A 21,492-nucleotide genomic window follows, 5' to 3' on the forward strand; every position below is an offset into this window, starting at 1 on the left:
TATGCTTGGCTCTTGAAACCACGCAACGTTGATCTTTTTTCAGAGCTATTTCTTCACCTTCTGCTGCTTCTGGCAGAGTTTGATGAACATAAAAGAACAGATGAGCCGGGGTCATTGGTCTGCATTGGTCATCGCTTTGGTGATGAGGACATCCTTTTGGTCTCGGGGTCGGACGATGATGAAGTCGATCATGTGTCAGTGTTTTGATCGTGGGTGTCTCCAGGAAGTCTTGAACTTGTCTATTCAGCGGAATCGTGTATTAATGATGATAAGTTGGTGTTCTGCACATTTGGTGAACAGGAGAATCCCGTTGGTGTTGCAATCCCCAACTCCTTTCTTTCTGATGGTTCCAGATTTGGGAGTCTTTTCCAAACCTGATGTTGAAGTCCCCAAGGAGGATGATCTTATCTTCTTGGGAGAATCGCAGGAGGGCATCGGACCGACGTCGCAGGAAATTTTGGCAGCCCAGGCGATTCTCCCAACCGGCGTGGGAGTGGAGAATCGCGCCCATGGTGTCCAGAGTGGAGTAGAAGCCTTCTTTGGACTCATCATTGGCATCAAGGGTTGGAGCATAGGCACTTGGTTCTTGGCAAGTTGTAGATGGAGGGTCATAAGGTGCTCATTGATACCGACAGGGAGCTCCGAGAGTTGGTTGGTGAATTGGTTCTAGATGGTGAAATCAATTCCATGCATCCTGGGTAAGCTTGCCTCTGAAGAAGGAGGTGTAACCACCGCCATCTTCCCTCAGCTGCCCTTCACCTGCTCTTCAGGTCTCTTGCAGGACAGTGACATCAATGTTGAAATGCCTGAGTTCACGGGCAACAAGGGCAGTTCTCCGTTCCAGACAATTGTTTTTCAGCTTAACTTTGATTTTCTGACCGCATGTAGATTAGCCTGGTGGATGGGTTTTCCAACCAGGTTGGAGATGGAACAGACTGTATTTTAGGCACCTTTCCTAGCCCTTACCCCGTGTGGGGTGAGCAGAGTGGATAGAGGGTAGGTCCAATTCAAGTGGCAAGGGAACCTCAACGACTGGGGATCTCCCTACTGCTGCAGCCTTCATCAGCCATCATAGCTGTTAATGCCATACGAGTATCTTCTGCCTGATCCGCTGTTGAGGACTTGTTTTGGATTGCACTTTGTCTGGTTCCTCCCCTCCGACTTTACCGTCATGTGTGACCCTGCCAGGAGCTAAAGACAGCATTGCTCTCGGCATCAACAGAGCTTTCAAGCCTCTCCACCATGGCAAGGTGGCAATCCAAGGAAAGTCACTGACCTATCAGTTTAACGTATACTTTCTTCAGTATTCAGTGTAGTGCATGTAGGAAATCAAGCAGATTCAGACCAATACAAACATATTGGCCCCTCGGGGCTTTGTAGCCACCTGGGTTGGCCACTTCCCGACTTAAAATGGAGAACTGCAAAGGCTGAAGGGAAATTCAGCCAACACAGGCAAAGACTAACAAGTGCAGAAATCATGTATATTGAAACCTGCAAAACAACCAGACAGCACTGAAACCAGCAGCCAACTGCATAGTAATGCAGCAGCCATCTGCATAGTAATGAGCGATTCCAAGGCACAATGGCAACAGTTAAGGTGAATAAAGCCAAGCCAGACTCCTCAGCGCCAGCAGGAGCCAAGACAAAAGAAGGCCAACGGACACTTGGGGACCTCCCAGCGATCGGGGAACCGCTCCAGCATTGGAGAAATCGATCAAAGTGATTGGAAAGTAGTCCAATCACTTGGAACCAGGTACGGGGTCCGCCCCGAAGGGCGGGAAGCCCCTGGGGACTATAAAGTAAAGCCCCCGAGTTCAAATCATCCTTCTTTGGCAGGGTCACTCAGCAACCTGAATCAACCCATGAGAGTGACCTGTCTCAGCTGCCGCCAACTAAGTAAGTCTCAAGTCAACGCTCGCTACGAGATAGGCGCTCCTAGCTACCAGTCCATACCAGATTTTGAATCCTGCAGACTCAGGACCTGAACGAAAGGCCATTTGTTCCCCTGACCTGGTGGGCCAGTCCAAAGCTAAGTATAGGCCTGTTAGTGATAGGAATAGCCTAGAAAGTAGAGTTTATGCATGAGTAGCGATTTACTGTGTATAATAAATGTGTTTTGATTTGAATCTTACTAATTGGTGTGTTGAGTTATTGATCATTACTTGAACTTGAACCTCGTGGCGGTATCATAAAGATACCTGGCGACTCTAGAGCAAAGGTTAAACAAACAGAGCAAATTACGAATTAAGAGCCAACCAAAAGTTAGCAACAGCTGCTCCACCATTTTATGTGATCATGGCTGATCTGTTTATGAGTTCCACATTTCTCATCTACCCCTGGTAACCTTTGATTCCCTTGCCTAACGAGAATCTATCTCCCCCTTAAAGATATTCAGTGACCTCGCTTCCACCACCTTCTGACGCAGAGAGTTCTGAAGTTGCACAACCCTCTGAGAGAAAAGTATTCTTCTCCCTTCTGTCCTAGGAGGGTGACCCCTAATTTTGAAACAGGGCCTCCAGTTCTGGACTCACCCATAAGAGGAAACATCCCTTCAATATCTTAACTTCTCTATATTTCAGTATCTTTTTACCAATAATGCTGTTGTCTAGATTTAGCATGAAACCTCAAAATAATCATTCAGTTGATTTCATATTAACCACAAGAAAAAGGAAGAACCCTCAGCACCCAGATCTCACACTTCAGCTGAGATGGATAGCTTCAGCACCAGAAGTTGACATCATGGCTGTTCAGTGGTTATTTTGTATCGCTCTTTGTTGCTCTGCTTTTAGAAAAATTTGGTGGGAATGTAATTCTGTTGCCCTTTTCCATCTCTCCAAAGTCACCTATTAACTGTGCTCAAGGCAACAATCGGGCAGCCTTCTACCAGAGCTACTCTGAACTGGTACCAATTATTCCTCTGATCACTGTCCCCTCACCCACTGGACAACACCTCCCACAGCTTACATTCAATGGTGTACTCAATATGAAGGGTGTGAGTGGGGGTGGGGTGTCTCAGACACTTACAATTTTCTCTTGTGCTCTCCAGCTGCCTCCACAGAGTACGAAAACAATTTGATTAATCCCTCGGCTTTCTCATCCTATCAAGAACCACAAACAGCATGTTATTCAGCAACACAGAGATTCACCACAGGCATTAATTTACTCAGAGACTTGTTTCATCCTTTTTATTTTCAGTCCTACAGTTCAGACAGCAGATCTTCCTCTGATCCTTTTAACAAGCATCATCTTATTTTCTTACCCCATGCTGCCAGAACAAAGACAATCCCCCGATCCAATTGAAACATCCCCCCCGCCCCCTCTACCCAGTTCCAGCCAAGACACATACCCCAATTCCAACCCAAAAAATAAATCATTCATCACCAGATAATTATTGTGTAGACCCCCATAACTCAAAAGAGTTCCAGTCTCAGGTGTAGCTGGTCAGCGACTAAAAGGGGGAAAAAACAGGAAAGGCACCAGGAAACTTTGGTGGCAATGATACAAGGAACAGGACACCATGCACTGAACCAAAAACAGCACCAGGGTACAAGACAAATTCAGTCTTGTGTAGCAATGCCTACATGATCTCACAAGCCCAATTATATGGAGATACATTCCAAATTGGATCTGATCCACTCTTCAAACAAGATGTTCCTTTAAACAGGCAACACCTGCACTATGCAGGACTGGAAGTCAGAGAGGCAGGTTCTAGCACAAGCAGTTCAATTGTAATAGCTACTGTCCTTGCACACTCACATTTTGACTGTTGTACCAGTATAGAGTGGGTTCCTTCAGCACAAACCAGCAGCGTTTCCATTTCTGTGACATAAATCTAGAATGTTCTTTCTTCTTCCAGAGCCAGCCATAACATTCACCCAAACCCAAGTCCCTGCACGATATCCGTCTACGGCTAAGTGCCGTCGCTACCCCTGTCGTAGAAAAATATGCAATATAAATAACACCCCCAAGAGGAGATTAACCCAATGAATAGAAGTTATTTTCAAATGGACTGTGTGATGGTCACCCCTACCAATAGTGTCATGGACAGGGAGGTTGATGAGAATGAGGTGAAGGAGGTTTTTCTCTCCTGATGGTTCTCCCATCATCTGCTGCTAGCACAGTCTAACAGCTTCAGAACCTGGCCAGTAGGGTGCTATTGAGTTACTTTTGGTGATGAACATTAATGGTCTACACCAGAGTACCTTCTGTGCTTTTGTTAACCTCAATGTGGTGTTCAACATGGAAGAATACCAATTCATCGATTGTGGGAGGATGGGAGTTGGTATAAGCAGGAGGTTTCCTTGCCCATGTTTGATGGGATGAAATAAGACTTCATGGGGTCCAGAGTCAATGTTGAGGATTTCGGGGCTATTCCGTCCCAAATCTTGACTACTGTGGGGAACAGGTCATTGCACATTGGTAGAGACTGGGACACTAGCTGATAAGGTATGATTCCCTGAATATGACTATGTTAGAATGTTGCTTGACAGTTTATGGGACAGCTCTCTAGTTTGGCAGTCCCAAGATGTTAGTGAAGGGAATGTTGCAGGGTCAAGTTGGCTGGTGTTTCTTTTTTATGTCGAATTACAGTGCCTGGGTCATGGCTGAGTGTTCCGTCCAAGTTTATACTTTTTAAACACTAATGCTTCCGACTGGCTTGTTAGGCCATTTCAGTGGACAGTTAAGAATCAATCGAATATAAGAAGAACTTAATGCAAATTCAAAAACAGCATTAGTCTTTTTTAAATTTGAGGTACCCAATTTGTTTTTTTTCCAATTAAGGGGCAAATTAGCGTGGCCAATCCACCTACCTGCACATCTTTGGGTTGTGGGGGTGAAATCCACGCAGACACAGGGAGAATGTGCAAACTCCAATGGACAGTGGCGCCATGAGGCAGTAGTGCTAACTACTGTACCACTGCCAAAAATTGCATTATTCTAAGTGGTAAATTAGCAATAATGCATCACCTCCGGTCTCCATCCTTCCACAAATTACAATTTGTTCAAAACTCTGCTGCCTGTACCTTTTGTTGCACATACTCCCACTCACCCATCAACTTCCATCTCCACTACAGCAGCTCCCTGTCCACCTCTTGATTTGATTTGTCACATGTACTGAGGTACAGTGAAAAGTATTGTTCTACATACAGTCCTGTCAGATCGCTCCATACATAAATACATAGAATATATTATAATAATTAATAATTATAGAATACTATAATAATGGTTAAAAGGATGTAGGAAGAGAGAGAGAGGAGGGAGGGAGGGAGAGAGCGAGTGAGTGACCCAACACTGGGATAACGTGCAGACTCCGCACAGACAGTGACCCAAGCCAGGAATTGAACCCGAGTCTCTGCCGCTAACAGTGCTAGGGACTCGGGTTCGATTCCCGGCTTGGGTCACTGTCTGTGCAGAGACTGCACGTTCTCCCAGTGTTTCATGGGTTTCCTCCGGGTGCTCCGGTTTTCTCCCACAAGTCGCAAAAGACTTAATTAATTAATGAGAGATGTGCTTGTTAGGTGAATTGGATATTCTGAATTCTTTCTCTCACACATACACACACCCATTCCTCTCTCTCTCCCTCTCACACACACACGCACTCACCCCCTTTCTCTCACGCACATGCATTCACTCACTCCCTCTCTCTCTTTCACACGCACACTCCCTCCCTCTCTCACATGCACCCAACCCCTACTCTCTCACACGCAATCACCCCCCCTCTCACACGCACACACCCCTCTCTCACACGCACTCACCCTCCCTCTCTCTCACATGCACTCAGCCCCCCCTCTCACACGCACACATCCCTCTCTCTCACACGCACACATCCCTCTCTCTCACACGCACACATCCCTCTCTCTCACACGCACACATCCCTCTCTCTCACACGCACACATCCCTCTCTCTCACACGCACACATCCCTCTCTCTCACACGCACACACCCCTCTCTCTCACACGCACTCACCCCTCTCTCACACGCACTCACCCTCCCTCTCTCTCACACGCACTCAGCCCCCTCTCTCACTCACACTCACCCTCCCTCTCCCTCACACGCACTCACCTCCCCTCTCTCACACACTCATCCCCCCCTCTCACACATGCTCATCCCCCCTCACATGCTCATCCCCCCTCTCTCACACGCACACACCCCTCTCTCACAAGCACTCACCCTCCCTCTCTCTCACACGCACTCACCCCCCCCTCTCTCACACACTCATCCCCCCCCTCTCTCTCTCACACGCACTCACCTCTCTCTCATGCACTGACCCCCCTCTCTCTCTCACACACACTCACCTCCCTCTCAAACGCACTCACCCCCCTCTCTCTCACACACACTCACCCACCCTCTCTCTCACATGCCCTCACCCCCTCTTTCACAGGCACTCACCCCCTTCTCTCTCACACACGCACTCACCCGCCTCACTCTCTCATACGTACTCACCTCCCTCACTCTCTCACACGCACTCACCCCCCCCTCTCTCACACGCTCACCTCCCTCTCTCTCACATGCTCATCCCCCTCTCTCACACGCTCATCCACCTCTCTCTCACATGCTCAGCCCCCCTCTCTCACACGCTCATCCACCTCTCTCTCATACGCTCATCCCCCTCTCACACGTACTCACCCCCCTCACTCTCACATGCACTCACCACTCCTCTCTCTCTCTTACACACGCACTCACCCCCTCTCACACGCACTCACCTCTCTCTCGCACATGCACTCACCACTTCTCTCACACGCACTCAACCCCCTGTCTATCACACGCACTCACCCCCCCTCTCTCTCACACGCACTCACCACTCCTCTCTCTCTCTCACACGCACTCACCCCCCTCTCTCAAACGCACTCACCCCCCTCTCTCACACGCACTCACTTTCCTCTCTCGCACATGCACTCACCACTCCTCTCTCTCTCACACGCACTCACCCCCTCTCTCAAACGCACTCACCCCCCTCTCTATCGCACTCACTCACCCCCCTCTCTCTCACACGTACTCACCCCTCTCTCACACACACACTCACACCCCCCTCTCACTCACACACACCAAGAGAGCGAGATGGGTGTGTGCAAGAGAGAAGTATGAGTGAGAGGTGTGTGTGAGAATGTGAGAGAGAGAGACGAGAGTGTATGTGTGAGAGAGAGAGAGAGAGAGAGTGAGGTGAGTATCTGTGTACATGTCTGAGGGAGGTGCACGTGTCCGATATGAGAATCATCTTTTCAGCATGATTCCTCGCATTGAAATGACAAAGGTTAAAGGCTTAAAAGTATTTTTTAAATAAGAGAACTTTTTACTATTACCAGATTACCCCCTCCATATATGTATAAACATAGCTAGAAATGACTTGTTTCCATTTGATTTCTGTGTTTGCAGCTATTTTGCAGCAAAAAGGGTCGTCAATATTACGAGAATGCTTGGGGTTCCTGATGCTCTTAGGAGGTCACCAGGGGTTCCACGGCTCAAAAGGTTTGGTAAACCCTGCTCTATGGTCTCACGTCATTCTATTTGCAACCTTTCCCAACCTTATGAACACTCAGTAGTCCATAATACCAGAAGGGACAGTCAGAACCCATATCCAGCATAATTTGGTGTTTGACCGTCAAGGACAGCTCTGGCTCTGAATTCGAACTCTGGAATGGGTGCAATGGGAGAAATATCTGGGAGGTAAAGTGATGGACATCAATTCAGTCGAGACGCTGAGTAGTAGTGAACCGATGCTTTACTAGACTAAAAGTGTGCCAACCTGTAGCTCCTCCTGCACTGCAAGACTGCCCCAGATCGACGGGATTTATACCTCCTCAGAGGGGCGGAGCCACAGGCGGAGCCAACAGCAGCACCAATAACAACATTCCAACAGTACAACAGCAACAACCAATAACAGAACAGCAATAACAGTAAGTATATACGACAGTGGAGATAATGATAGTACTGGAACAGTAGAACAATAGTGAACATCTATACAACAGCCTTATGTAGCCATACGTGACTCACCACATTCACCCCCCGTTAAGAAAAAATCCGGCGGGGGTGAAGCGGACTCACAAGTTCAGTCTCACAGGAGGATGAATTGTTCGCTGCGACACTGGCATCGAGACCTTCGACTCCGGGAGCACATCATCCGCACAACAGGGTCCCGGATAGTGTGACGACGCAGAGGCAGGGCTAAAGGACCCTGTGGGAGATGTTGGTGAAGGTATAGGTGGAGAAGTGGGTGGGGAGGTGGCTGGGAGGGGCACGGTGATAATGGGTGCGGGGGTACCCGCGGGAGCCAGGCCCCGAAGGGAGACTGTGTCCTGTCGTCCATCGCGGTGGGCCACATACGCGTACTGAGGGTTCGCGTGGAGAAGCTGAACCCGCTCGACCAGGGGATCAGCCTTATGGCTCCTTGCGTGTTTCCGTAGGAGGACCAGCCCAGGTTTCGTTAACCAGGCCGGGAGCGAGACCCCGGAGATCGAATTCCTGGGAAAGACAAATAGACGGTTGTGAGGGGTCTCGTTTGTGGCAGTACACAGAAGCGGCCGGATGGATTGGAGCACGTCAGGGAGGACCTCCTGCCAGCGGGCGACCTGGAGACTTCTAGACTGTAGGGCCAGAAGGACGGCCTTCCAGACCATAGCATTCTCCCTCTCCACCTGCCCGTTCCCCTGGGGGTTGTAGCTGGTCGTCCTGCTCGAGGCGACGCCCTTACTGAGCAGGTACTGATGCAGCTCATCACTCATAAAAGAGGAACCCCGATCGCTATGTACATAGGCGGGGAAACCAAACAGGGAGAAAATGCTGCGCAGGGCCTTGATGACAGTGGCAGAGCACATATCAGGACAAGGCATTGCAAACGGGAAACGGGAGTACTGAACAACGGCTGGGGCTGGTTTAGCTCACTGGGCTAAATCGCTGGCTTTTAAAGCAGACCTAGGCAGGCCAGCAGCACGGTTCAATTCCCGTACCAGCCTCCCTGAACAGGCGCGGAATGTGGCGACTAGGGGCTTTTCACAGTAACTTCATTGAAGCCTACTCGTGACAATAAGCGATTTTCATTTCATTTCATTAAGGTCAGTGGATGTGAGTGGCCCTTTGAAGCCCATGCTGAGGCGTTCAAATGGATGGGAGGCCTTCACCAGGTGAGCCTTGTCCGTCCGATAGAAGTGCGGCTTGCACTCCGCACAGATTTGGCAATCCCCGGTCACAGCCCTGACAACCTCAGTGCAGTAGGACAGGTTGTAGGCCTTGACGAAGTGAAGAAGCGTGTCAGAGGTCGTTGTGGATGGCCCGTAACCGGTCTGTCTGCACGCTGGCGCATATACCGCGGGACAGGGCATCTGGGGGCTCATTGAGCTTCCCAGGGCAATACAAGATGTCGTAGTTATAGGTGGAGAGCTCGATTCTCCACCGCAAAATCTTGTCGTTCTTAATCTTGCCCTGCTGTGTGTTATTAAACATGAAGGCAACTGACCGTTGGTCTGTGAGGAGAGTAAATCTCCTGCCGGCCAGGTAATGCCTCCAGTGTCGCACAGCTTCCACAATGGCTTGTGCCTCCTTCTCGACGGAGGAGTGTCGAATCTCGGAATCATGGAGGGTACGGGAAATAAAGGCGACTGGCCTTCCTGCCTGGTTGAGGGTAGCGGCCAGGGCAAAGTCAGACGCATCGCTCTCCACCTGGAACTGAAGGGATTCATCTACAACGTGCATCGTGGCCTTGGCAATGTCGGCTCTGATGCGGTTGAAAGCCAAGCGGGCCTCAGCCGTCAGGGGAAAAATGGTGGACTTAATGAGTGGGCGGGCCTTGTCCGCATAGTTGGGGACCCACTGGGCATAATATGAGAAAAACCCCAGGCATCGTTTCAGGGCCTTGGGGCAGTGGGGAAGGGAGAGCTGGAGAAGGGGGCGCATGCGGTCGGGGTCGGGCCCTAGGACACCGTTTTCCATTACATAGCCGAGGATGGCTAGCCGGGTTGTGCGGAAAACGCATTTCTCCTTTTTGTAGGTTAAATTAAGGAGTCGGCCGGTGCGGAAGAATTTGTCTAGGTTTGCGTCATGGTCCTGCAGGTCATGGCCGCAGATGGTGACATTATCCAAGTACGGGAACGTGGCCCGGTGCCCGTACTGGTCCACCATTCGGTCCATTGTTCGTTGGAAGACCGAAACCCCGTTGGTGACGCCAAAAGGGCCTGGAGGAAATGGAAGAGGTGGCCATCTGCCTTGAAGGCAGTGTACTGGCGATCTTCTGGCCGGATAGGGAGCTGGTGGTACGCGGACTTCAAGTCTACCGTAGAGAAGACTCGATACTGCGCAATCTGATTGACCATGTCAGATATGCGGGGGAGGGGGTACGCATCGAGCAGCGTGTACCGGTTAATCGTCTGACTGTAGTCGACTACCATCCGGTTCTTCTCCCCGGTCCTGACGACCACCACTTGCGCTCTCCAGGAGCTGTTACTAGCCTCGATGATCCCTTCCTCCAGGAGCCTCTGAACCTCTGAACTGATGAAGGCCCTGTCCTGAGCACTGTACCGTCTGCTCCGGGTGGCGACGGGCTTACAGTCTGGGGTGAGGTTCGCGAAGAGCGAGGGAGGGGCGACCTTCAGGGTCGCGAGGCTGCAGATCGTGAGAGGGGGCAGGGGTCCCCCGAATTTTAGAGTTAGGCTTCTAAGGTTGCACTGGAAATCTAGCCCGAGCAGGAGGGGAGTGCAGAGATGAGGAAGGACCTAGAGCTTAAAGTTAGTGTACTCCACGCCTTGTATTGACAGGTTTGCGACGCAATACCCCTGGATCTGCACGGAGTGCGAACCGGAGGCGAGGGATATAGTCTGCGAGACAGGGAGGACCCGGAGGGAGCAGCGCCTTACCATATCCGGGTGGACGAAACTATCTGTGCTCCCGGAGTCAAAGAGACAGGACATAGAACATAGAAAATACAGCACAGAACAGGCCCTTCGGCCCACGATGTTGTGCCGAACCTTTGTCCTAGATTAATCATAGATTATCATTGAATTTACAGTGCAGAAGGAGGCCATTCGGCCCTTTGAGTCTGCACCGGCTCTTGGAAAGAGCACCATACCCAAACTCAACACCTCCACCCAACACCAAGGGCAATTTGGACATTAAGGGCAATTTATCATTGGCCAATTCACCTAACCCGCACATCTTTGGACTGTGGGAGGAAACCGGAGCACCCGGAGGAAACCCACACAGACACGGGGAGGACGTGCAGACTCCGCACAGACAATGACCCAAGCCGGAATCGAACCTGGGACCATGGAGCTGTGAAGCAATTGCGCTATCCACAATGCTACCCTCCTGCCCGTTGAGTTTGACGGCCATCGTAGAATTTCGCAGATTGTAAGGCCGGGATTGGTCAAACTTGACCGAGCTGAGGTAATGCGAAGGACTATCTGTGGCAGTAGCATGATCACAACATGGCGGCGTCGACGATGTCGGCCAAGATGGCGGCCCCCACGGGTCGCACGTGGCAGGCCGCGTCGATGACGGTGGCCAAGATGGCGGCCCCCACGGATGACGCATCAGAAGGGGGCGGTCCAGGCAGGAACGATGCCACGTTGCGAGGTCTGTGAGCCTCAGGCCGGCCCTGACAGGCTTTTGATTTTGGGGCTTTAGAGCGGCTCAGACATACCTTCGCAAAATGGCCTTTCTTGCCGCACTCATTACACGCAGCGCTGCGTGCTGGGCAGCGCTGCCGGGGATGCTCTCCCTGCCCACAGAAATAACAGCAAGGTCCTCCGGAGCTGGCCGGCAGCCGCGTAGCGCAGGCGTGAGGTACGTTTGGGTCGGGTGATGGCTTCGCCTCTGACGTCCCCGAGGATGCCGCGTGATCGGACGGGAAGGCCTCGAGGCTCTGGAAAGCCACTTCTAATGAGGTAGCCAGCTTCACTGTCGCCTCGAGGTCGAGAGCCCTTTTTTCGAGGAGGCGCTGCCGGATATAGCTGGACCGGACTCCAGCCACATAAGTGTCCCGAATCATTAGCTCCGAATGCTCCGATGAAGAGACCGCCCGGCAGTTACAACTGCGGGCGAGTACCCTCAATTCACGAAGATATTCTGTGAGCGACTCACCCTGGCGTTGACCTCGTTGACCGGCCTCAGCTCGGGCTCTGAATTCGAACTCTGGAATGAATGCAATGGGAGAAATATCTGGGAGGTAAAGGTTTCAGACAACAGACCTGAACTCACCTTTTTTCTTACGCCTGTTCCGTAATTTCACCTGAAAAGGTAACAAAATGGTGAGTTATTAAACACTTCAAAACAGTTACACCAACCATGGTTACAATACATTGGCAAACAGGAAATAAAGCCACAGGGTGCTGCACGTCCTGTGCTGCACTGGCTCTCCAGTGCTCTCACGAATCCACGGCATACACAATTCTCTCCTACCACAGTCTCAGATGTGCACATCTGAGAGAGTGATTCAGTTACAGTGGTATCAACACAGTGAGATGTCAGTCACAAGGGCATCAATACAGTGGGAAGCAGTTAAATTCACAGTTTTAAAGTAATTAATAAAAAAGGTACGATGTATAGCCAGTAAGGAGCATGAATGGAATATCCACGAGCAGCAATTTTTGCTGGCAACCAGGACCTTGTAACTAAATCTCTGAACCTTAATCCAGTCACCACCTTAACCGCACACAAGAATTCAGACTGGCACTGAAGTGCTTGCACCTATCTCAGATTAGGAAACTGGTATCTTCCCTCAAGCTTTGGATTGAACTTTTGGTGACTGACTCTGTTTCACATCAAGAACCCCCATCCCTATCAACTTTGGACTATTATCAATTACTCCCTTTGGCTTGATGTAATTTTCTTTCTTGTCTCTTTAATCTATCTTGCTCAATGTTACTTGTTACCTTTTTAAAAATCAGACTCCCGGCACCAAACAAATAAAAAGCAGCATCTGTGCAATGTTAAAAATTTATCTGAATTGTCTTTTAATAATCAATTTCGGATCTCCAAAAGCAGTACTCACACTAGATACTTTACTCTGTGCACAAACACTCACAACTAAATGAGGAGAATCACTGGATCTTTTGTTCAATATGTTTTTGTATTGTGCTCCACAGCCCCAGGCTTCCTGTTTAATCAGCTTCATTTTAAATATTTCACCATCAGAATTCCTCCTTAAAAATACACTCTCTCAATGCTACAATTTTATGCAGTGGTTTGGGTTTGTCTGCCCATTTCTATAGATTTTTGATTTAAACGTACAGAGTGACATCTTTGTACAAGAAGTTTGGGAATACTAACCAAACAGAATTAACATGGCTGAAACTCACAATAGCTTGAGCACCTTGTTAATGTCCTAAATCTGCTTTTGTTAATTCTGCTGATCCCTTTATCCTTTAATCCCCATTTCTGCCTCATGATGTCAGAACTCGTTTGTTATGCGTGTCATAATATACACCAGTATATCATGGTGCAGATACACACACACACTGATGGACACACAGCAAGACCAATCAACACACACAACACCGCAGCCAATCACCAGTTGAGCACACTCACTATAAAGGCAGGGAGCATCAGAGTTCCCGCCCATTCGGGATACAGCCTCCTACAAGGACAGAGCTTACAGCACAGGTCCTCACCATGTGCTGAGTGCATAGACTGGTTTGGACAGGCATAGGTCTTTAGTTTAATCTAACATCGTGTTAACCCACAGTGAAAGTATGTTCAACAGTTTCTAACTTAATAAAATAGTGTTGCACTATTTTAAGTGTTGGTGGCCTGTATGTGTTCCACGGATCCAGAACACCCAACACATCAATGCGGAGAAATAATTATCCACAATCTGCAGACAATACTGAACTATCTGAAGCTGAAGAATTTTAGGTAAGTACGGCAGCACGGTGGCACAGTGGTTAGCCAAGGACCAGGGTTCAATTCCAGCCCCGGGTCACTGTCCATGTGGAGTTTGCACATTGGGTCTCACCCCCACAACCCAAAGATGTGCAGGGTCGGTGAATTGGCCATGCTAAATTGCCCCTTCATTGGAAAAATAATAATAATTGTGTACTCTAAATTTATTTTAAAGAATTATAGGTAAACAAGAGCATTAATTAGCTATCTCCTCACAAGTCTCCTGACGTAACTTGGAGGACTGTAAATTACTTGTGGTTCTGTCCTCTGTGCGGATGTTGGTGCTTCCCAATTGAACAGACAAATACAAACCACTCAATAGTGACTTCCAGGATGTTGGTGGTGGAGGATTCAACAATTCTAATGTTGAGAGAACACAAGCAGATTCTCACTCGTTGGAGATGATCATTGCCCGACACCGATGAATGCTACTTGCGATTTATCAGCCCAAGGCTGGATGTTGTCCTGGTCATAGCACATCCGGGTACAGACTGTTTTGTTGTCTGAGAAACTGAATGGAACTGAACACTATAATCATCAGTGAACACCTGCTGACCTGGGAGTATTTGATGTTAATACTACGTTATACCAATGTTGTCTTTTAAATTGGGCTCGATTCTCCAGAATAATTTCCCAGCGTGGTAGCGAGCAGGAATTGCCGCAAGCTTCCCGGCGCCCGGCCCAGCGAAACCAGCAACGCAATTCAACATTAATTGGTCCATTTAACGAGGCCTCACGGGCTTTCCACCGTAAATAACGGCTTGCCATCTGATTCACCGGGCCCACATTTGCCAGCCCCCCGCTACAAAGTCGAGCAAGATTTAAACTGCACTTGCTCAGTGAACCCCAGCCAGCTCGCAATAATGGCGCAGAGGAGACTAGCGCCAAGATTTGGGGGGGATGACCTGGGGAGGCTCCTGGACTCGGTGGAGACCAGGAGGGATGTCCTGTTTCCCCGTGGGTTCTAGAGGGTGAGCCACAGGGCAGCCAGTGCTGCCTGGGATGAGGTGGTGGCAGACATTAATTCCAACAATATGACCAAGAGGACTGGCCAGCAGTGCAGGAAGAAGGTCAATGACCTACATCAGGCAGCACGAGTGAGTAGACACCAACGCACACACCCCCTCCCCCCCAAGGGAGCATCCACTCTCCAACTCCCTCCCCAGCCATCAAATCCCCTCTCCCACCACTGTACCACGCGTGTGGCTAATGATGCTCTCTCTGTGTCTCATCAGGAAAAGCTCTCCCACAATTTGAGGGAGAATGAGCTCCAGCTCAAAGTTGCAATAAAAATTTGCCATGCCAGCGGTTTAGCTGCGTAGCAAATCAACATGTTAAACATGAGGAGTTTAGGCGCAAAAATCGGGAATGAAGCCGACGCCATAAATTTTGTCACGTGCCCAAAAAGGAAAGGTGGTCTCACCAGCAGTGGCCATTTTAAGCAATTGCCAGACTCCACCATTTTGTGTAAGCGGTGTGGAAATAAACACTTAGAGAAGCAATGTCCTGCCTTGGGAAAATTTGTGCAAAGGCAAAAACCAATTGCTAAGCAGTATATCCAACAAAAACGTCGACTCACAACAATCTATAAATACTGTTTAAGAAATTAATTTAGAAGATACATTCTTCATTGATGTCGTTACTAATGAAGACAGGGTCAACATAGCCAAGCAAAATGAAATGTCTTCGATGAACATAAGAAGTAGTAATAATGAAGTATGTACTGTAAATAAAGATAACTGGGCAGTTTCTTTACTCATAAATCAAGGCCTGGATTCTCCTGCGCCGGGGCGGAGAATCTCCGGGGGGAGGCGCGAATCCCGCCACGCCGCCAGCTGCCCTTTTTTCCGGCGCTGTTTTTCAGGGGCCGGCAGGATTCCCACCACGCCGGTTGGGGGCCGTAGACAGCGCCCCCCCCCCCCCGCCCCCCTGGCGATTCTCTGGGCCAGGTGGGCATAAAGTTTTGCCCAGTCCCGCCGGCGTGAATTACTCACCTCGTGCACGGCGGGACCTGGCAGGTAAGTGTGCGGGGGCGGTCCTGGGGGGGCCCCCCCACAGTGGCCTGGCCCGCGATCGGGGCCTACCGATCTGCGGGCGGGCTGGTTCAGTGGGGGGCCTTCTTTCTTCCGCGCCGGGCCCCTGTAGGCTCCGCCATATTGCCCGGGAGCCGGTGCGGAGAAGGGAAGCCCCACGCATAGGCGGAAATATGCTGTCCGGTCCGCACATACGCAAGATCACGCCGGCCATTCCATGCATGCGCGAACTCGCGCCGGCCCTTCGGCACCAGCTGGAGCGGCGCCAACCACTCCGGCGTCAACCTAGCCCCTGAGAATTTGGAGAATTCTTCACTTTCGGGGGCTGTTGACGCCGGTGTGGTTGGCGCCGGTTTTCCCGCCGGCGTGGGGACATAGCCCCATTTTCAGAGAATCCCACCCCAAAGCTGATTCTGGATAGGAGCGAAAGTAACAGGGTAGTTGTTAATGAGAACTTTAACTTTCCAAATATTGACTGGAAACGCTATAGTTCGAGTACCTTAGATGGGTCAGTTTTTGTCCAATGTGTGCAGGAGGGTTTCCTGACACAGTATGTAGATAGGCCAACAAGAGGCGAGGCCACATTGGATTTGGTACTGGGTAATGAACCAGGACAGGTGTTAGATTTGGAGGTAGGTGAGCACTTTAGTGATAGTGACCACAATTCGGTTACGTTTACTTTAGCGATGGAAAGTGATGTGTTGGGTGTTCTGGATTACATACAGGTCACCAACACTTGAAATAGTGCAACACTATTTTATTGAATCATTAACTGTTTAAACTTACTCAGACTGTGGGTTAACACGATACCAGCTTTAACTAAAGACCTTTGCCTTGTCCTAACCAGTCGATGCACTCAGCACATGGTGAATGTCTGTGTTGCAGGCTGTGAGCTCTGTCCTCCTAGCTAGCTGCAACTCGAATGAGCGGGAACTCTGATGCCCCCTGTCTTTATAGTGCGCGTGCTCTCACTGGTGATTGGCTGCGGTGTTGTGTGTGTTGATTGTTCCCATTGTGTGTCCATCAGTGTGTGTCTGCACCATGATATACTGGTGTATATTATGACAGAAAGGGATAGGTATATACTGCAGGGCAAGAGTTATAGCTGGGGGAAAGGCAATTATGATGCGATTAGACAAGACGTAGGATGCATAGTTAGGGGAAGGAAACTGCAGGGGATGGACACAATTGAAATGTGGAGCTTGTTCAAGGAACCGCTACTGCGTGTTCTTGATAAGTATGTACCTGTCCTGTCAGGCAGGGAGGAAGTGGTCGAGCGAGGGAACCGTGGTTTACTAAAGTAGTTGAATCACTTGTCAAGAGGAAGAAGGAGGTTTATGTAAAGATGAGACGTGAAGGTTCAGTTAGGGCGCTTGAGAGTTACAAGTTAGCCAGGAAGGACCTAAAGAGAGAGCTAAGAAGAGCCAGGAGGGGACATGAGAAGTCTTTGGCAGGTAGGATCAAGGAAAATCCTAAACCTTTCTGTAGGTATGTCAGGAATAAAAGAATGACTAGGGTAAGAGTAGGGCCAGTCAAGGACAGTAGTGGGAAGTTGTGCGTGGAGTCCGAGGAGATAGGAGAGGTGGTAAATGAATATTTTTCATCAGTATTCACACAGGAAAAAGACAATGTTGTCGAGGAGAATACTGAGATACAGGCTACTAGACTAGACGGGATTGAGGTTCATAAGGAGGAGGTGTTAGCAATTCTGGAAAGTGTGAAAATAGATAAGTCCCCTGGGCCGGATGAGATTTATCCTAGGATTCTCTGGGAAGCTAGGGAGGAGATTGCAGAGCCTGATCTTTATGTCGTCATTGTCTCCAGGAATAGTGCCAGAAGACTGGAGGATAGCTAATGTTGTCCCCTTGTTCAAGAAGGAGAGTAGAGACAACCCCGGTAACGATAGACCAGTGAGCCTTACTTCTGTTGTGAGCAAAGTCTTGGAAAGGATTATAAGAGATAGGATTTATAATCATCTAGAAATGAATAATTTGATTAGGGATAGTCAACACGGTTTTGTGAAGGGTAGGTCGTGCTTCACAAACCTTATTGAGTTCTTTGAGAAGGTGGCCAAACAGGTGGACGAGGGTAAAGCAGTTGATGTGGTATATATGGATTTCAGTAATGCGTTTTTTAAGTTTCCCCACGGTATGGTATTGCAGAAATTACGTAGGCATGGGATTGAGGGTGATTTAGCGGTTTGGATCAGAAATTGGCTAGCTGTAAGAAGACAGAGGGTGGTGGTTGATGGGAAATGTTCAGCCTGGAGTTCACTTACAAGTGGTGTACCACAAGGATCTGTTTTGGGGCCACTGCTGTTTGTTATTTTTATAAATGACCTGGAGGAGGCTGTAGAAGGATGGGTAAGTACATTTGCGGATGACACTAAAGTCGGTGGAGTTGTGGACAGTGCGGAAGGATGTTGCAGGTTACAGAGGGATATAGGAAAGCTGCGGAGCTGGGCTGAGAAGTGGCAAATGGGGTTTAATGCAGAAAAGTGTTGGAAGGAGTAACAGGAATACAGAGTACTGGGCTAATGGTAAGATTCTTGGTAGTGTGGATGAGCAGAGAGATCTCGGTGTCCATGTACATAGATCCCTGAAAGTTGCCACCCAGGTTGATAGGGCTGTTAAGAAGGCGTACGGTGTGTTAGCTTGTATTGGTAGAGGGATTGAGTTTCGGGGCCATGAGGTCATGTTGCAGCTGTACAAAACTCTGGTGCGGCCGCATTTGGAGTATTGCGTGCAGTTCTGGTCGCCGCATTATAGGAAGGATGTGGAAGCATTGGAAAGGGTGCAGAGGAGATTTACCAGGATGTTGCCTGGTATGGAGGGAAGATCTTATGAGGAAAGGCTGAGGGACTTGAGGCTGTTTTCGTTAGAGAGAAGAAGATTAAGAGGTGACTTAATTGAGGCATACAAGATGATCAGAGGATTAGATAGGGTGGACAGTGAGAGCCTTTTTCCTCGGATGGTGATAGCTAGCACGAGGGGGACATAGCTTTAAATTGAGGGGAGATAGATATAGGACAGATGTCAGAGGAAGGTTATTTACTCAGAGAGTAGTAAGGGCGTGGAATGCCCTGCCTGCAACAGTAGTGGACTCGCCAACATTAAGGACAGTTAAATGGTCATTGGATAGACATATGGATGATAAGGGAATAGTGTAGATGGGCTTTAGAGTGGTTTCACAGGTCGGCGCAACATCGAGGGCCGAAGGGCCTGTACTGCGCTGTAATGTTCTATTGTAAAGCCCCATTTTCAGAGAATCCCACCCCAAATGTTTATAAATGTCAAACTCGACATAGGAGCGAGAGTGAATCTCATCAGTATTAAGGATATTGAAGTGATGAGAATCAAGCCCAAGATTTTGAATAGAGTAGTATTTTTAAAAGATTACAATGGTCAAAGGATTCATTCTTTAGGAGTGTGTGAGCTTGAAGTTCAAGTCAAAGATAGAATTCCATAAAGGGAAATTTTCAGTTGTAGCCTCAGATCGTGAATCGTTACTAGGTGTGGAAGCTTGTGAATCAATTCAGTTAGTCGAGACAGTATATAGTGCTGACTGCTTTGAATGCACACAGTGGATAGGTGCATTTACGGAGATTTTTCAAGGTTTCAGTGTCTTGCCATTTACTTACTGAATTCAACTAAAGGATAATGCGCAACCCGTAAAACATGCTCCTAGGAGAGTACCAGCACCATTAAAGGTTCGGTTGAAAGCTGAACTTGATAGAATGATGAATCTGGGGGTTATTAAGAAAATCTAAGAACCAACAGATTGGGTAAATTCAATGGTGCATGTTAAGAAACGCAATAAGATTTAAGAATATGCATGGATCCTAAAGACCTCATAACAACATCAAGCGAGAACACTATCCAACACCAAAACGTGAAGAAATAATGAGCAAAATGTCAGGTGCAACGTGCTTTAGTAAACTGGATGCGTCACAGGGTTTTTGGCACTCAAATTGGATGAAGATAGTACAAAGTATTGTACGTTTAACACTCCATTTGGGCGCTTGTTTTCTTCTAATGCCTTTTGGGATAATATCCGTAATTGAAATCTTTCACAGGGCAATGGAGCACATTTTGGAAGGTATTCCAGGAGTCCATGTGTACAAAGAACAAAGAAATGTACAGCACAGGAACAGGCCCTTCGGCCCTCCAAGCCCGTGCCGACCATACTGCCCGACTAAACTACAATCTTCTACACTTCCTGGGTCCGTATCCTTCTATTCCCATCCTATTCATATATTTGTCAAGATGCCCCTTAAATGTCCCTATCGTCCCTGCCTCCACTACCTCCTCCGGTAGTGAGTTCCAGGCACCCACTACCCTCTGCGTAAAAAACTTGCCTCGTACATCTACTCTAAACTTTGCCCCTCTCACCTTAAACCTATGCCCCCTAGTAATTGACCCCTCTACCCTGGGGAAAAGCCTCTGACTATCCACTCTGTCTATGCCCCTCATAATTTTGTATACCTCTATCAGGTCGCCCCTTAACCTCCTTCGTTCCAGTGAGAACAAACCGAGTTTATTCAATCGCTCCTCATAGCTTATGCCCTCCATACCAGGCAACATTCTGGTAAATCTCTTCTGCACCCTCTCTAAAGCCTCCACATCCTTCTGGTAGTGTGGCGACCAGAATTGAACACTATACTCCAAGTGTGGCCTAACTAAGGTTCTATACAGCTGCAACATGACTTGCCAATTCTTATACTCAATGCCCCGGCCAATGAAGGCAAGCATGCCGTATGCCTTCTTGACTACCTTCTCCACCTGTGTAGCCCCTTTCAGTGATCTGTGGACCTGTACTCCTAGATCTCTTTGACTTTCAATACTCTTGAGGGTTCTACCATTCACTGTATATTCCCTACCTGCATTAGCCCTTCCAAAATGCATTACCTCACATTTGTCCAGGTTAAACTCCATCTGCCATCTCTCCGCCCAAGTCTCCAGACAATCTAAATCCTGCTGTATCCTCAGACAGTCCTCATCGCTATCCGCAATTCCACCAACCTTTGTGTCGTCTGCAAACTTACTAATCAGACCAGTTACATTTTCCTCCAAATCATTTATATATACTACAAAGAGCAAAGGTCCCAGCACTGATCCCTGTGGAACACCACTGGTCACAGCCCTCCAATTAGAAAAGCATCCCTCCATTGCTACCCTCTGCCTTCTATGGCCTAGCCAGTTCTGTATCCACCTTGCCAGTTCACCCCTGATCCCGTGTGACTTCACCTTTTGTACTAGTCTACCATGAGGGACCTTGTCAAAGGCCTTACTGAAGTCCATATAGACAACATCTACTGCCCTACCTGCATCAATCATCTTAGTGACCTCCTCGAAAAACTCTATCAAGTTAGTGAGACACGACCTCCCCTTCACAAAACCGTGCTGCCTCTCACTAATACGTCCATTTGCTTCCAAATGGGAGTAGATCCTGTCTCGAAGAATTCTCTCCAGTAATTTCCCTACCACTGAAGTAAGGCTCACCGGCCTGTAGTTCCCGGGATTATCCCTGCCACCCTTCTTAAACAGAGGAACAACATTGGCTATTCTCCAGTCCTCCGGGACATCCCCTGA

General features: G+C 48.7%; 1 protein-coding gene across 1 annotated transcript in view; it reads right to left on the minus strand.

The window, feature by feature from the left end:
- Positions 1–21,492, minus strand: part of cnksr1 (connector enhancer of kinase suppressor of Ras 1) — a 166,012-nt gene that overhangs the window by 24,561 nt on the left and 119,959 nt on the right. The window contains exons 13-15 of the mRNA XM_072501005.1: positions 12,186–12,216; positions 3,757–3,929; positions 3,025–3,098 (exon numbers count right to left, since the gene is read on the minus strand). Coding sequence (XP_072357106.1) covers positions 3,025–3,098; positions 3,757–3,929; positions 12,186–12,216 — 278 coding nt within the window. The remainder of the gene's footprint in view (positions 1–3,024; positions 3,099–3,756; positions 3,930–12,185; positions 12,217–21,492) is intronic.

This window comes from Scyliorhinus torazame, chromosome 1 (assembly GCF_047496885.1).
Source record: "Scyliorhinus torazame isolate Kashiwa2021f chromosome 1, sScyTor2.1, whole genome shotgun sequence".
NCBI classification, from domain to species: Eukaryota; Metazoa; Chordata; class Chondrichthyes; order Carcharhiniformes; family Scyliorhinidae; genus Scyliorhinus; species Scyliorhinus torazame.